The sequence below is a fragment of the Oxyura jamaicensis genome, chromosome 2, assembly GCF_011077185.1.
Source record: "Oxyura jamaicensis isolate SHBP4307 breed ruddy duck chromosome 2, BPBGC_Ojam_1.0, whole genome shotgun sequence".
NCBI lineage: Eukaryota > Metazoa > Chordata > Aves > Anseriformes > Anatidae > Oxyura > Oxyura jamaicensis.
The window spans coordinates 104,046,731-104,061,822 of NC_048894.1; the positions used below are offsets into that span (position 1 = coordinate 104,046,731).

A 15,092-nucleotide genomic window follows, 5' to 3' on the forward strand; every position below is an offset into this window, starting at 1 on the left:
TTTCTTTTTTTTTTTTTTAAGCTAAGTTCTCCAAGGTGTTCACTCTTTCCGACAATGTACTTTTGTCTCTACCCTATAACTGAGGTGCTAACAATGGTATCTAACAGCAATGCTATTAAGGACAATTTATGGTAACGCTGATGTTACCCAACACAAGTATTTCCTTCTGCTTCACTTCATGACTGAAGAATCATTCTTATAAACATCCCTGTCAGTGAAAGAAAGCTGCTATGCTCCCCATGCTGCTCTTGTACTTGCATTTTTTTATGTAAACAGAAATGTGGATTTGCACAGCATTAGTTCCTCATGCCCATTAATTAGATTGTAAAGGTGGCTCTCTATTTTCCGAGTTTTATGGGCTTTTTCACTGACCCTTCTGCTATTTTCTAGAGCCCTCTGGTGGGGGAAGATTGGAAAAAACATCAAGTGTCAGTTTACTGGTAGGGAAAACACTGTACATTGGAGACAGACAGTTTTTGCTATCACGCTAACATCACATGCCCTCTGTACAAGAGAGCCTTTGTTATTTTTGAATCATAAAGAACCCCCGTTGTATTAACAGGGTATGTACTAGAATGAGGTCAGCCACTAGCTTCCATGAGATCATTTATAGAGAAGTGATACAAGAGTCAGCAAAGATCCTGTTCTTTGCCATTCAGAAAAACTAAAGATATCAGGGTATACATTTGCTTTTCCTCAGAACCAGAAAAAGTGAAAACTATAATACAATATCAAAGGAAGAAATAACTTTCTTGTTTCTTCCAACGGATTAAATCACTAGCCCATAGAAAGCAGAGAATGCTTCAACAATGTTTTTGAATAGCTTTAGCAAGTCATATGAATCTTCAGTTGGAAGAGAGAGATTACTTCTTTGATCAAGGTGGAAATATTTTATTTAAAGTAAAAAGCTGTTTCCTTCTGAAACCTCTCATTAAGGCTCTTTCAGGGGCACCAGTATATTTTGTCTCATTCTTTTCCTGCCAAGTCTTCAGGCTGCTGAGGCTGGCAGGAGGAGCTGGCAGAAGCAGGCACCCTGCTACTTGTGGTCTCACTTATCAGTTGAAGTCCATACAGACAAAGCCTTTTATTAAAGGATCATGCAAATTAATTTGGCGCCACATATCTAACTGCTGGAGTCCTCTTATAATCTTGAGAAGCAAATTTGGCCATTTAGGAGGAAAAGAATGAAAAATACAAAACTAAATTACAATTACAGAAACAATAAACAATACTTCTAATGTTTCAACTCACTTTCAGAATTGGGATAGAAATTCATCAGAAAGTTTGGCTTATTTTGAACATGAATTTTATGTCCCAAAGTTTTCTGCTCAAATCATGATTGCCTAAGACTTTTTTTTTTCTTTCCCCAAACCAGATTGGTTTACATTGTATTCCTTGAAAATTGACTTTTTTTTTTTTTTTTTTTTTTTTCCTAGTAGAGCTCTTGAAGATAAAATCTGTGAGATACCATCACTATAAATCAGTACATTTTTATCAGATTCCCTAGGAGTGGACAATGTAATTTAACACTGAAAGTTGCTGATCATCTCATGTTGTTCGTTAGCTTCTATAAACAACTTCCATTTAATAGGTACAGACACCCAGTTGCAAAATTCATCCATGCATGGATCCTTCTGCCACATCCAACCACCTAGATTTCGAACTGCACAGCACACCTTTAGCCTTTACATTTTAAACTTCCCTATTTATTTTAGGCACAGCTGGTAAGCCACAGAGGGCTTTTAGTGTTCAAACAGCAATGCCAATTTCAGGTCAGCCATGCAAGAGGAAGCATCTAAGGGTTCCTCTACTCAACAACCAGAAATGTTCTGATTGCTTACAGGGAGCTCCCACATGCTTCTGGAAGGGACTCTGCATTAGTCTGCCCTTGACACAGGGTTTTATTGAGGAACTGAAGTTTGCCCATTGGCAGTAGGCAGACTTTGGCAGTAAAACTGGGAGTACATGACCTAGAAGTGAAACTTCTCAGCACCCTTATTTTGTTTGAAGGACGGGACAGCACCCCTGTGGATCGCGTCGCAGATGGGTCACAGCGAAGTGGTGCGAGTCATGCTGCTCCGGGGGGCTGAGCGGGACGCCGCGCGGGATGTGAGTGCCACCTCTTCCTGTGCTCTGTCTGCAGCTTTGTGCTTCCTATCTTGATTTGAGGCCGCAAGGCTGTCTGAAGGGTGGCCCAGTGTCCCCAGAGATTGTTCTGTTTGCCAGGTTGTAAAGTTCCCCCTTGGGCTCTGTTTCCGCCCAAGTGTCTGGGATGGCTCCCTGGAAGGACCTCCTGGAATAAGAGAATGAAGAGAATGAAGAGAATGAAGATGTTCATATAAAAGAGAGACAGACATGATATATGGTGTTACTGGTTCGTTTCACCCTGAAGTTTTCAGAGGAAACATCCTTCAGATGCCCTAGAATCAGCAGCCTGATCAGTGGAGGTGCCTCCTCAGATGATAAGCAGAGGAGATTTTGTGGGGGGGACAACTGGTGTTTCCCTCCAGCCTAGGGGAATGTGGGTGAAGCATTTGTTGTGACTGAGCTGATGATCTTCTCTCTTTTAAAGGATGGTACAACTGCTTTGCTGAAGGCTGCCATTAAAGGGTACAACAACGTGATAGAAGAGCTGCTTAAATTCTCTCCCACCCTTGGCCTGCTGAAGGTTAGTAGTGATACACGTAGATTTTTAGACAGAAACTCAAGAAGGCAAAGGGTTTAATGAAAGACCTGACATTCATGACAAGTGGAAGATGATAGGGATTGAGCCCAAAAAGTCAAGAGAAAAATGAAATTACTTTATTAAGCCTTTAGTGCTACATACAAACAAATTCCTGTCTGAACAACAAACAAAATTCCTGTCTGAATTTAAGAAGAGATTGGACTGTGCACTTAGTCACACGGTCTGAACTTTTGGGTAGACCTGTGCGGTGTCAAGAGTTGGACTTGATGATCCTTAAGGGTCCCTTCCAACTCAGGATATTCTATGATTCTATAAATCTTTTCAGAAGATATTGTGAAATTAATTTTTGGAATAAGGAAGGACATCATGTTGTGGGAGGAATTTTCTTGCTTTTTGTCAGCTGATTTTATTTCTGCAGTAAACAGATTGCTCGTAGTGGTGCAGTTGTCAGCACTATGCCCTGCCCCTTTATTGCCTTTAGTCAGCAAGCTAGAACCCTAAGAGATCTGTTGTGAGTAATTCTGTTTGGTTTTGTCTTCCTCTGAATTCAATCAGTGACTCAAAAATAATAGCAGATATCTGGAAGCTGCATTTTAATAGCTGATCATATTTCATGCACCCATAAATCATACACTTTGATGACTTCTGTGGATGCAACTAATTGGCAATTTTGATAAACTTGAAAATCCAGGTGGCATTAACTCCATTGTTAATTAAGAGTAAGAAATAGCTTCCACACTTACGTGAACCGTCAGCTTCCAGCCACGAACGAAAGGTCACCTATGATAAAAATCACCATTCAGCGGTCTGCCAGGGAGAACATTAATCATGAGAGAAAGGAGATAAAACGCACAGCTGGTTTCCATTACTGCTCGTAGTCCTGTTTCAGTCGTGAACGTCTGAATTCACCAGGCAACAGCAAGTGCTGTGTTCTTTTCACCTCTAATCTATTGACAAGGGCAATTTTAAGAAGAAGATAGTACTGTGGTAAAGTGAACCTGACTCTCACTTTTATTAAAGCATTTAACATCACCTCCTTTGTAGTCCACTAGCCTGCCAGCACCCTCTCTAAATCACACATAGGTTTTCACAACCTAACCTCTTCCATGTTATTTCTTGTTTTGGGGTTTGTTCTCTGCAAGATATCTTTGTTTCGCTGCCTTTTTGATTCCAAACATCTCTGTTGGTGCTTTCCAGAATGGGACCTCTGCTCTCCACGCGGCTGTTCTGAGCGGCAACGTGAGGACAGTAGCGCTGCTGCTGGAAGCAGGAGCAGACCCGTGCCTGAGGAACAAGGTACGTCCTGCCGTGCCACCCGGGTCTAGGACCAGTGCTGAGCCTCAGAGCACCTGTGCATTCAACGTAGGTGGTGGTCGTCCACGTCGCTGTGTGAGATCATGACGGCCCCTTGATCCTCTCCTGCAGCACCACCGTTCAGTCCATCAGTTTTTGTACACAAGCATCTATAAGGGTGCTGCTACCTGTGAATTAATGTCAGCCTAAGAATAACCAGACCGTGCACCCATTCACAGGTTAAATTGTTAGCCGTGACTAGTCAAGGGCGAGCTAGATTGTATTTTAGGGAAACAGTACTTGGTTTGATAAGTCATAAGTTATATTCATGTCTCTTTTCACAGATGTGTAAGAAGGATGTGTCCACAGTAGGAGAAATGTATATCTGGGTGCCTTTGGTAAAATTTGCTTAGGATTTACCACATTGCTAATATCAAAAATTCATCAAAATTACAAACACCTTTCCAAGATCTTCTACAAATTTGTTAGTTTATTGAAGTAATTTCAGATTCCTTTTATGACATCAAAAAAATCTATAAAGTGTTTCAACAGTAAATGTTTTATTATTTCTATGAAATTTTCTTCCTCTGAGTTGTGTTTAGGGACTATTTGCTTCTAGTGTTTGATATCTAGCTGGGTTTGTTAAGCTGTGAATGGATGGACTGGTATTTACTTCTGATTTATGATTACGTGAATGAAAGTTTACAACACAATCCAGCATATGCTTTCTGAATACTTTGGTTATTATACAACATAAAATCCGTGCATGTAATTCCTATATCAATCCACTCGACGGCAGCAGAGTTAACGTGTACTCATACAGTAGTTTGTGCTAATACACGTTTTGTGTTGATGCAATCATCCAAAAAATGTGCAAGATTTTTCTGCTGTTGGTAGTGATTTGCAGAAGGACAGTGTACAGCATAAGTCTGTGGTTATAACCTCTCCTTAAGATTTAGCCCAACAGTACATTTGCAGAACAGAATTATTGATTTTCAGAAGCAGCTTCATTATAAGTGTTTTCTATTATTAAAATTGTATTCAATAAGTACAGAAGACCAAACTTTGCTATTCCACTACCTATCCTACACAATATCACTATTTCATAGCAACTAAAGTTTTTCCTTGGATTTTTATGGACATTGGTACTTGAAGATCTGCCTCATCTCTCCAGAGAACCATCAGCCGTGTTCTCTTTCAGTTTTGTGGCAGAAGCATTGGGAACCCAAAGGATACCATTTAGCCTGGATAGGCAGCACAAAATATGCTGACCACACAAATCCCATTCTAGGATTATTTTGAAGACTTAAGTGAGACTTGCACACACATGGAAAGATGACTAAGACATTTCCAACAGTAGTGGAGACAAAGCTGAAATAAACATGTCATGGTTATACCCGGCACTATCTTCTTTGGAGCGTAATGCTTTTAAGCCATATTTTGGAAATAATCACTCATTTTTGCTAACCTCAAGATTTTTTGTTCCAGGCAAACGAGCTGCCAGCAGAACTAACGAAAAATGAACGCATCCTCCGACTCCTTCGCACAAAGGAAAAGCAAAGGAAGAGCTAATGGTGCCCTATAGCAAATGTGGTTTGACAGAGCTGTGCCCTGACGATGCTATCATGACAGTAAACCTAGGTTGCCCAAGAATGTCTTTTTGGAACAGTTTGCAGAACTGATCAGCCTCTCCAGTATATGCTCGTGAACACGTGAAGCACTTGCCATGGAGTCGCCATGCCCTCGGGCCTCCATCTGGCATCGCTGAACTCAGAAGGACCGCAACAGGAGTAGGGTCTGGCCTGAGAGCAGTGTTTGCCCTGCAGCCCTACATACGTTCCCAGGTCCCACTGGTGCCAGCACTGACGTTAGCTCCTCCACGCCTGCAGTGTACGCATCCCCACGCACCCGAGTGCTCCCGCTGTTTCAGAGATGCGTCCCTCTACTGGCATGGCCACACGCCTGCAATGAGTGCCTTGGGGTGCACTCGTGGGTTGGGAGCACTCAGCCTTTGTGCCAAAAGGACGCCCAGGTCTTGCAGCTGTTTGGAGTCAGCTGGTCCCTATGGTGCTGCTGCCCTCCCTTTGGTGGCAGTGCTGGCTCTGCCGATTCCTCTGTACCTCCAAGTGCCACACAGGGCTACAGGTGACATCCTGTCTACAACATCCCAACAGGAATGTCCTCCAGCCAGTCCAGGGCTTTGATAACATTTTTGTTTCTACAGTACAAATGCTATACAAGTAATCTATGTTCTGCATGACCCTGTATGTTACACTATGGTTTGGTATCCACAACTACTATGCAATGTACTTGTTCCCAAAGTCTGCGGCAGGAGTTAAGGGAGAAGTGCGCAGTCATACAGGTGTTTCAACAGCTGGTGAGAGGGTTACATGTAGCCATGCTCAAACAGGCCCGTTAATTAACACAGGCCTGGAAAATGAACTCTCAGCAGCAATTTTGGCCTTTGTTGTAGTTGAGATGCTTAGAATAAGACATGCTACTAGTGCCTGTGTGGAGAAGGCAGTGCAAATTGTTAAGGTTTTGTAAAGAGCTATGTTATAACCATGTTACTGTAAGATGCTACATCAAAACCCAGTCAGGGTTTCACATTAGGTGCAGTATAATCATATACTAAGTCTTGTTAGACACAAAAACATTGCAGATCATTTTACATTGAGTCGAGGTATAAGGTTAGTCAGTACATAAATCCAGGGACTTCGTCTGTCTTCAGACCTTGGCAAATTGCTGAAAAATTGCTTAAGATGTTGAGGAGAGAGAAGATTGAAAGGAGACATAAAATGGTCTCTGCTTAAAAAACATCTGCCTGGGATTCAGCTGAATTGTTGCACTTTGCTTCAGTGAGTAAAAAAATAAAATAGCGAGTTTAAGAAAAAAAAATAGTGAGTTTGCACAAATGAATGTAGTTTACTGAGAGCAAATTAGCCATATATATTGCCAAATCATAACGTTATTATTCTTCTGAGTAAGTTAGATAAGAAGTCAGGGTTCTGGTGAAGAGTACAGAACTGGGCATACCTTTGCTTGCAAGCTGAAATTACTATTCAACTTCTATTCAGCATTGGAAAGAAAAGCTTTTAAGGTTTCCAACAATATAAGACAACACCAGAAAAATATCCTTGTTTAGGTAATTCATTCTGTTGTATTTTTCAATTTAAAAAATGTTGTGCCTATCTGAAACTTGCAGACAAACCATTACAGAACCAAAGAGTTATGCAAGATGAGCAGAGGATGATTGTATCCAGGGTTCAATCCTGTGACAGACTAAAAAATATTGAGCACGCAGAAATCTCAAGAGCCTTACTGGGAACTTAATTTGCACAGCATTTTAGGGGACTGGACTCTACGTTCTTTAACAAGCAACGCTGAAGAGGGTAGGCTCATCCAAAGTCCCCAGTGGGTCAAAGATGAACATTTTGCTTTGGAGAAAGCCAGAGGGACTCTAGGAGCCCTGCCACAATACTGGTCTTTCTCCTTAAAGTTTCTTCAGATCAACAGCTGGGAACAACAACACGGTTAAAATACAAGGCCCCTTCATAGTTGCAAAGGAGGAGGATAATCACGGGAAGGACTTCAGTAGCCAGTCACTCTGGGTGAGCAATAAATACTATCAGACAGGCTGTAACAATCAATATCCCTAAAATGTGGAAGCATCCAGTGCTGGTGAGGGTCTCCTATTTCTCTTGATGTCAGAGCGTAGGGGAGAGGATAGGGAAAGCCAGCAGTGGCCCTGTGATGGCTGAAGTGAACAAGCTGGGAGAGCAACCTGCAGCTGTCTAGTATCCACAGGCAGTCTCTCCTTTCTGCCAGGTACACTTTCTTTTTTTGAATAGTCTCACCCCAAAAGGGGCAGCAACTCAGCAAAACAGCTTCTTGAACTATGCCTGCCCATGGGAAAATGCTCCCCACCACTTATAGCAGGACTTTCCAAGTCCTGTTTCCAGCTTCCTCCATGACTGGCTACCACCAGGGCCTAGGTGATAGTGCAACCAGTGAGGGACATCTGGGATGCCACATCCCGTACGGGGTATCTGCTGACCTCCTTCTGAGTAGATACAGTTACCAGGTCCTCTTTTCTGATCAATATTGGGCTATAACAGGCGTTTTGTTTATAAACAGTATTTGAAATGTGGAGCCACCACAGGCTGAAGGGAGAGGCCTGTAGTTCCCTCTTGGCTCCCATTAATGCTGGGTGATAGGGCACGCAGGCCTTGGACCAGTGGTGGAGAACTGGCAGCAAAGTCTTTGCCACATTCAGGCTGGAGTTGAATCTAGCTTCACCAAGGACACTATTCATCCATGGGATTTAAAGCACGTTGGAGTTTAAAGCTCCTGTTGGGAGCATTTGTTTCGTCTCAGAGCCTTTGAGGAGAGGGCTGTTTGTGGCTTTGTGTTCCCAGTGACCAAAAGTGCTTATTCTACCTGTAGATGGGCTTGGAAGTTGCAATATTGTTCCTCACCATGCAATTAATCTTTTCACAAAGAAACCTTAACAATTCTTAGTATTTATGTAGCCACTGTTATCTTTAAAGTGCTCAGTAAACACTGCTGTGGTTTGTTTGTTGTTCTGAACTGGAAACCTGCTTTCCATTCTTGGCCAAAGTGATTTACTGATGTCAACAGTAGTTCTTTGCATAGCTGTAGTGCCTTTTGTGCAAGGCTTTCAGAGTGCTCTGTGGAAGCTCCAAATCCTATTGGGCAGGGAAATAGATGATTTCATACATACACCAGTGAAACACAGCAACAGCTCATCTCTTCATGTTAATGGGAAAGAGCAAATTTGGACTAGAAATTAAGGGGCACCAAATCTACTTCCTAGATGGCAGGATGAACTAGAATGAGGACAGCATAACAGGCCCAAATGTTTTAATTTCAACATCCAGGGGCCCAGCCTGCTGCCCTCTCCACCTGGGATTTATGGAGGTGCTATGGGCTGGTGACTTCCCAGAAGCTCCAAGCAAGTACAAAAGAGGTGCAAGAACAAGCTACACAGGAGTAGAGGAAAAGTATAGAGCACCATGTCTTTATTTCAGTGATACCAAGACAATGTAAAATAGGGACAAATGCAAGGAAAGGCCTGTGGTGCACAAAGAGAACAGGATCCCACTGGTGATATAGTGGTGGTGTAGCCTCAGAGTTCTCAGGTACACGGAGCTCTTCATTTCAGATGATCACTGCTGTGTAGTGTGCAGAGACAGGTATTTGGTAATGACACAAAAGGCAACATTGTACCCCTGACCTAATGCCTCGCCTTGCACGCACCGTTCTTTCCTTGCAGCAAAGTTGTCTTGCTGGTGGTCCACCTCCCTTTGCTTAGTTTAGAAGACTAAACTAAGACCTAGAGACTATTCTAGGTTAGTGCACCTGATCAAACAGCTGCAGGTGACATTTAATGCACTTTAACAATGATTGTTTGTCTCAAAGTCAGAGCCTAATCACAAGAATAATTTACATTTTATTCCCCCACTCATAGTGACTACTGGGAAATCTGTAAGTAAACCACGTTTCATGTTGTCCTGGAAATTTCAGAACTGTTGTACTGAAAAGGAGGTAGCACAGAAACTGGCCCATTTGTCCTCCCCTTAATACAAACACTGAACAAACATAAAATACTGCCTTTGTTTGGAACCCGTGTCATTGTGCCACACTCCTTGAGTGACAAAATGTTAACGTATGCTAGGAATGCAACCAAAGATCATATGCACGGCTCTTTTTTTCCAGCAAGGGAGTGATGTACTGCATATACAAGACTAAATGGAGTTGTGGCTTCTCACAGAAGCTCTGCAGGAGGTCCTTGCAAATGTCATTTTAATGCTTTCCTGAATTCTGGTTTCTTTTGACCCGCCCTTTTATGCATTTCATAAAACCTATACCAACTTATGTATTTCAGTGTAAGATTAATATTCTACAGCAGGAACATTGCTTTGCTGAAACACATTTTTCCATACCATCATTTCAATAAAAATGAATATGCTACTCAGATTATCTTAACTATCTGTACACTTCAATATGTATTTGCCTTCTTCTGTATCCTATTATTTCTATTTGTAGAATTCCAGAATTAATTTTCTATTCTTGTTAAGACCACTTTATTCTATACCACTTGATTCATTAGACCATTATTTTCCAGGCCTTTACAGATGAGATAGCATTCACAAAACAAACAAAGCCAATGCCCTGGCTTGAAAAATAGGAAAATTTAATTTAGCATGACATAATGAGGATGGTTCAGATCCAGACCTCACTGGCAGACTCCCCTCAACATTAATATCCATTAAGTCAGATCTGAAGGAAAGATTTCAAAAATGCAATTTAGGGAACAAAGGAGTATGACTATGCTTTTATTCAGTTAGTCAAACATGCCTTGGTGGTTCAGTTACTATTCCTAAATGTAAAACCGGCCCTTATGCTGATGTGACCTGCTTCAGTTTAAAAAATAAAAAATAAAGTCTACATCCTGCTGATATGCTTATGTAAGCAGTGGATTGTAATTGTAATAAAAGGGGAAAAAGGTCTACTATGAAAACTCTGTTTTTGACCTTGTGTTTGACATCCCAATCTTTTTGCCTTATTACTCCAATTTTCTGTTGTGATGAGCTACATTTCCAATCGATGTCAAAAATTCCTACAGTCGCAACTCAATAAAAATCTCCATCTCTACAGAGAATAGTATTGTGACTTTTTCATGGCCTAAATCACTACAAAGGAGGATTTTTTGATAATGCAGAGCTCCTTGATTTTGCACATGAAAGCAAAACAAAATGCATTGTCAGGAGGCTGAAACTAGACAAATTCAAACTTCGAGCTGTGGGTTTTCAACAGTGAGGTTAGTTATCTGTTGAAGCAAATTGCTAGAGATCATTCCTTCATCATTTGAGTTTTTTTATTATTATTATTACTTTTCAATCTATAAGATGTTTCATCTGAAGCACTTTGCATTTGATTTAGGAATTACAGGAGAAAATTATGTGATATGCAGCAAGTAATATTATGTGATCATAATAGTCTCTTTGACCTTAGATATATGAGTCAATATTTTTTTGCTTTATCTCCTCAGTGATTCAAAGAGATGCTGCCTCTCATGAGATCAATAACAAGACCATATGCTTAGCAACTGTGCCCTGTATCTGCAGGGCAAAATGACACCTCGGGCACATACCTAAGCCATCTGTAAATAAACCATTTCGCTCTCACTATGTTGACGAGGCATTTTAACTGGACTAATGCTTTAATGTCCTGCTTTTAATGTTGAGGCAGCTCACCCAGAGCTCTGCATAGTGCTGCGCTTTGCCAGGGAGCACGGAACAGTGCAGTAATCTGTGATGTGCTGGCAGGGAACACAGCTAAGTTGGGAAAGAACAACGGACACAACTTTTTGTCATGGCAAACATTTCTCTGCCTTGGATGCACAGAGCATGACACTAACATATGACACAGACCAGAAACAAAGTGTAGTTTTATATGTACTGCACATGTGTGTTCTTGTATGCCGTTTATGTATACAGGTATGCATACATAGTGCCTAGGGTATGTGTATAGGCTCCTATAATCCCTTTGGAAATGTGATACCGAGTCTCATCATCTGCTTATCCAGACTATATTGCACGAAGAGGCAAGAACAGTCTCTGCAGGTGCTCAGTCAGGTTTTGGTAGTGCCCACAGGGACTCGCTGGGATACTTCTGCCCTTCTCCTCCACTTCGACAGAAAAGCCCAAGGTAAATACGTGGCAGCATGGTGCTCACAGGGACTCAGGAATCTGATGTTAATGCAAACCAGGAGCCATACTGAGCTCTTAATGAGGTGAACTTTTGAATTTGTTAGTACGTCAGTGCTTGTGAATAGCACCTGGCATGAGTACACGCTGCACATTTGCTGATAGCAACAAGTGCAATATATCTCCAAACTGCTTTAATAAGAAGTTGCATTTCTACAATGCTTTTCTCCAGAAGCTCACTCTTTGAAACCTGTTTTGGGGTATTTTGGATCCTGTGTTGTCATACGATAGGCACCACATTACAGAGGAGGAAATTGTACGGGAGAGGTTGGGACACACCCACATCATTCAGCAAGTTTGTGGCAAAACTGGGTCAAGCTTTTCATCTTTTGAATTCAATTCCCAAGCTTTTGCTCCTAGGTAATAAATAACTCCACCTAAAATGTAGTAAAAATGAACACTTTTGGGGCTCCTTCAACAATAAATGCAGAAAACACGTGATGCTAAAGAGTGAGGATAGGACACGGTAGAACAGCCCTACAAATACACTAGGGCAGATACAAAGATGAAAAGATAAAAAAGATTTGATTCAGCATCACCTGACACACTACACCTATATTTAACACTACTGGCAGCTTCAGGCTGACTGCTGTCAGCACCCACAGCATGATTTGATCCCACGTGGGAAGTCTGAAGCCAAGAGCATCTGACCAAAGTAATAGCTACTCTGAGGCCAGGACTATTAAAAGTCAAACAGGCCTTCACAAGCGAGGAAGGATGACAAATGAAAGCAATATGATTTGCTTACAATGCCCAATAGGAAACACCAGCTTTGTTTAGTACGGGAATTATTCTGGTTTGGCTGGAAAAATATTCATGGGGCGTGCTACAGTGGTTTTGACTGGCTCTGCAAAAAAAAAAAGCGGAGGTGTGAGAAACTGGGTGAAACTTGCAAACCCACCCACCTGTTGCAGCTTGTCTTCACACAGGAGGCAAGATTTCCACGCAGAACACACTGCCTTCCTATGTGCTTATGAAACGTGTTGCTTAACGTAGCTCCCACTTCTTGCAATGGCCTCCGGGCGTTATCGCAATAGAAATAACAAAGGCTTGTAATAAATTATAGGGGAAAAAAAGCAACAGACATTTTAATTGACTTTGCTGCAAAGCAATCACGTAGTTTTTCCATTTGTATGTGCAAGTAATTCTGCAGGCAGACTGCAATTTGGAAATTGCACACTAGACAGGTTAGTTTCTAGTGGAATCGGCAACATGTTTCACTGCACTGAGTAAAGCCATGGAAACACCTCTGAAAGCAGAGCCCAGGGTTTGCTGTCAAAGCAGGACAGAACAAAGCAGGTAGTTATTTCACACTAGCTGCCAGGCAGATAGCTTCACACCAAAAGGGTATTCAGTGAGGGAAGGTGTTTATTTGATCCTAATGGACAACAGAAGGACCAGTTGGGTGTGACGGGGGCACCAAATGACATCCTCTGCTATGAATTAATATCGACATCTTCTTCCAAGCAGGAAAATTTAGGTTTGTGCACACTGCCGAGAACCAGAATAACTATTCCCTTCCTTCCAAGCAGACAATCCCTACAAGCTATGCATAATCTTGGGCTTAAAAGGGAGACTTACAAAACACAGCTTGATAGACATTTGTAAGCAGTGGCAGCTGGCAGCGGGGACAGTCTCTTTAGAAGCACAGAAAATGCAGTGAGCTGCTGGCAGCATCGATCTGAGTTCATTATTCAGGGCTACTTTTTCCATGCCCAGACAGAAAGGGATAACTTTCAGATGAAACAGTCAAACGTGCCAGCTTTATCACTGCATTTTTAATACTCATGCAACTACACCTAAATGCCAGGGAGCTGCATCCTCAGCCTCTACACATGGCAGAGAGCTGCAACCAAGACTGAAGGCTGCAATAGGGCTGAAGGAATACCCAGACATGGGCCGCTGGCTGGCAGCATACAGAAGCAAGGTAAAAGCAGATAAATGTTCAGGTTTCCACATCTGCCATTATGAAGGACTTCAGAGCTCTGATGGGCTTAGTCAGATTAGTGTTTGGTAATCAGCCTTCACCTGTATTCCACCTCACTTTCACTCGTGAGTATAGAAAAACTGGCAGTATGTGGAGGCATTGCACTGGAAGAGCAATGTGAATTTAGACAGCCTTCTAAATACAGGTATCAACCAGGGATTTAGATAAATATTAAAATATTACCTCCTCTGTCTGTACTGTAGGTGGTGGACAAGTGTGATGTTATGGACTTAATTAGTTTGTGGTGGAAATTGCCACTGCAAGATTCCCTTGTGTTTGTTTTGCAACATTATAAATCGGTTCTGTCTCACCTATGATTCCTAAATGACTTCTCTGTGCAGTTCATTGGAGAAGATGTTTCGTCCTTCACCTTTTCCACCAGCACTGAAACAAGGTTCTTGCACTTTTTTTTTTTAACTTGTAGCATTGTGAGCTACGCCCACTGCATCCTCTGCTCACGTGGAGTCCCCAGAAAATGTGGCAACACCATCCCCTGCTTTTAGGATCATATTGCATAGTGCTGAATAAAACTTTGACTTATGACAACAAAATTAAAACAGAGTAATTAACTTTAGGTACTTCAGCTTTTGTTAGCGCTTGCCAAATGCCAAGTCACGCACTCGGGATGGAATAATCCCATGGAAAAGTATAAGATGGGCAGCAGCAGGATGGAAAGCAATTTTGCAGAGAAGAAAATGGTGGCTGGGCTGGACAACATGCTGAACATGAGTCAGCAGAGAAGAAAGCCAACCGCTTCCTAGGCTGTATTAGCAAGGGTGTAGCCAGTAGGTCAAGCACTGTGGTTATTCCTCCCTCTGTGGGACTTGTCGGACCACATCCGGAGTCCTGGGTCCAGTCTGGGGCTCCCCAGAATAAACCAGACACTGACATACTGGGGCAAGTCCAGCACGACTGCTGGGGGTGCTGTGTTTGTTCAGCAGAACGCCGGCTCAGGGGATGTCCCACTGCTCTCCACCACTACCTAATGGGAAGATGCAGAGAAGCTGGAGTCGTGCTCTCCTCGGACAGGCATGGTGATAGCACAGAGGCAACGGACTGAAACTGGAACATGGCAAAATCTCGTTAGGTACAGGAAAAAACATTTTACTATCCCGGGTGGTCACACGGTAAAACAGCTTGCTCAGCATGGCTGTGAAATCTCCATCTCTGAAGCTATTCAAAATACAACTGGACAGTTCCCTGAGCAACCTGACCTAAATGGATTCAGCTTTCAGCAAAAAGCCGAACTACATGGCCCTTCAGAGGTCCCTGCCAACATAAATTAGCCCATGTATATACGATACCAAGAACAACCTACATTTTTGTCAGCAGA

At 42.2% G+C, this 15,092-nt stretch overlaps 1 protein-coding gene across 2 annotated transcripts in view; it reads left to right on the plus strand.

The window, feature by feature from the left end:
* Nucleotides 1-10,664, plus strand: part of ANKRD29 (ankyrin repeat domain 29) — a 32,961-nt gene extending 22,297 nt beyond the window's left edge. For both annotated transcript variants that reach the window (XM_035317963.1, XM_035317964.1), the window contains 4 exons: nucleotides 2,011-2,109; nucleotides 2,573-2,668; nucleotides 3,884-3,982; nucleotides 5,468-10,664. In XM_035317963.1, the coding sequence (XP_035173854.1) occupies nucleotides 2,011-2,109; nucleotides 2,573-2,668; nucleotides 3,884-3,982; nucleotides 5,468-5,551 (378 nt within the window). In that variant the 3' untranslated portion in view covers nucleotides 5,552-10,664. The remainder of the gene's footprint in view (nucleotides 1-2,010; nucleotides 2,110-2,572; nucleotides 2,669-3,883; nucleotides 3,983-5,467) is intronic.
* Nucleotides 10,665-15,092: the final 4,428 nt, after the last annotated feature.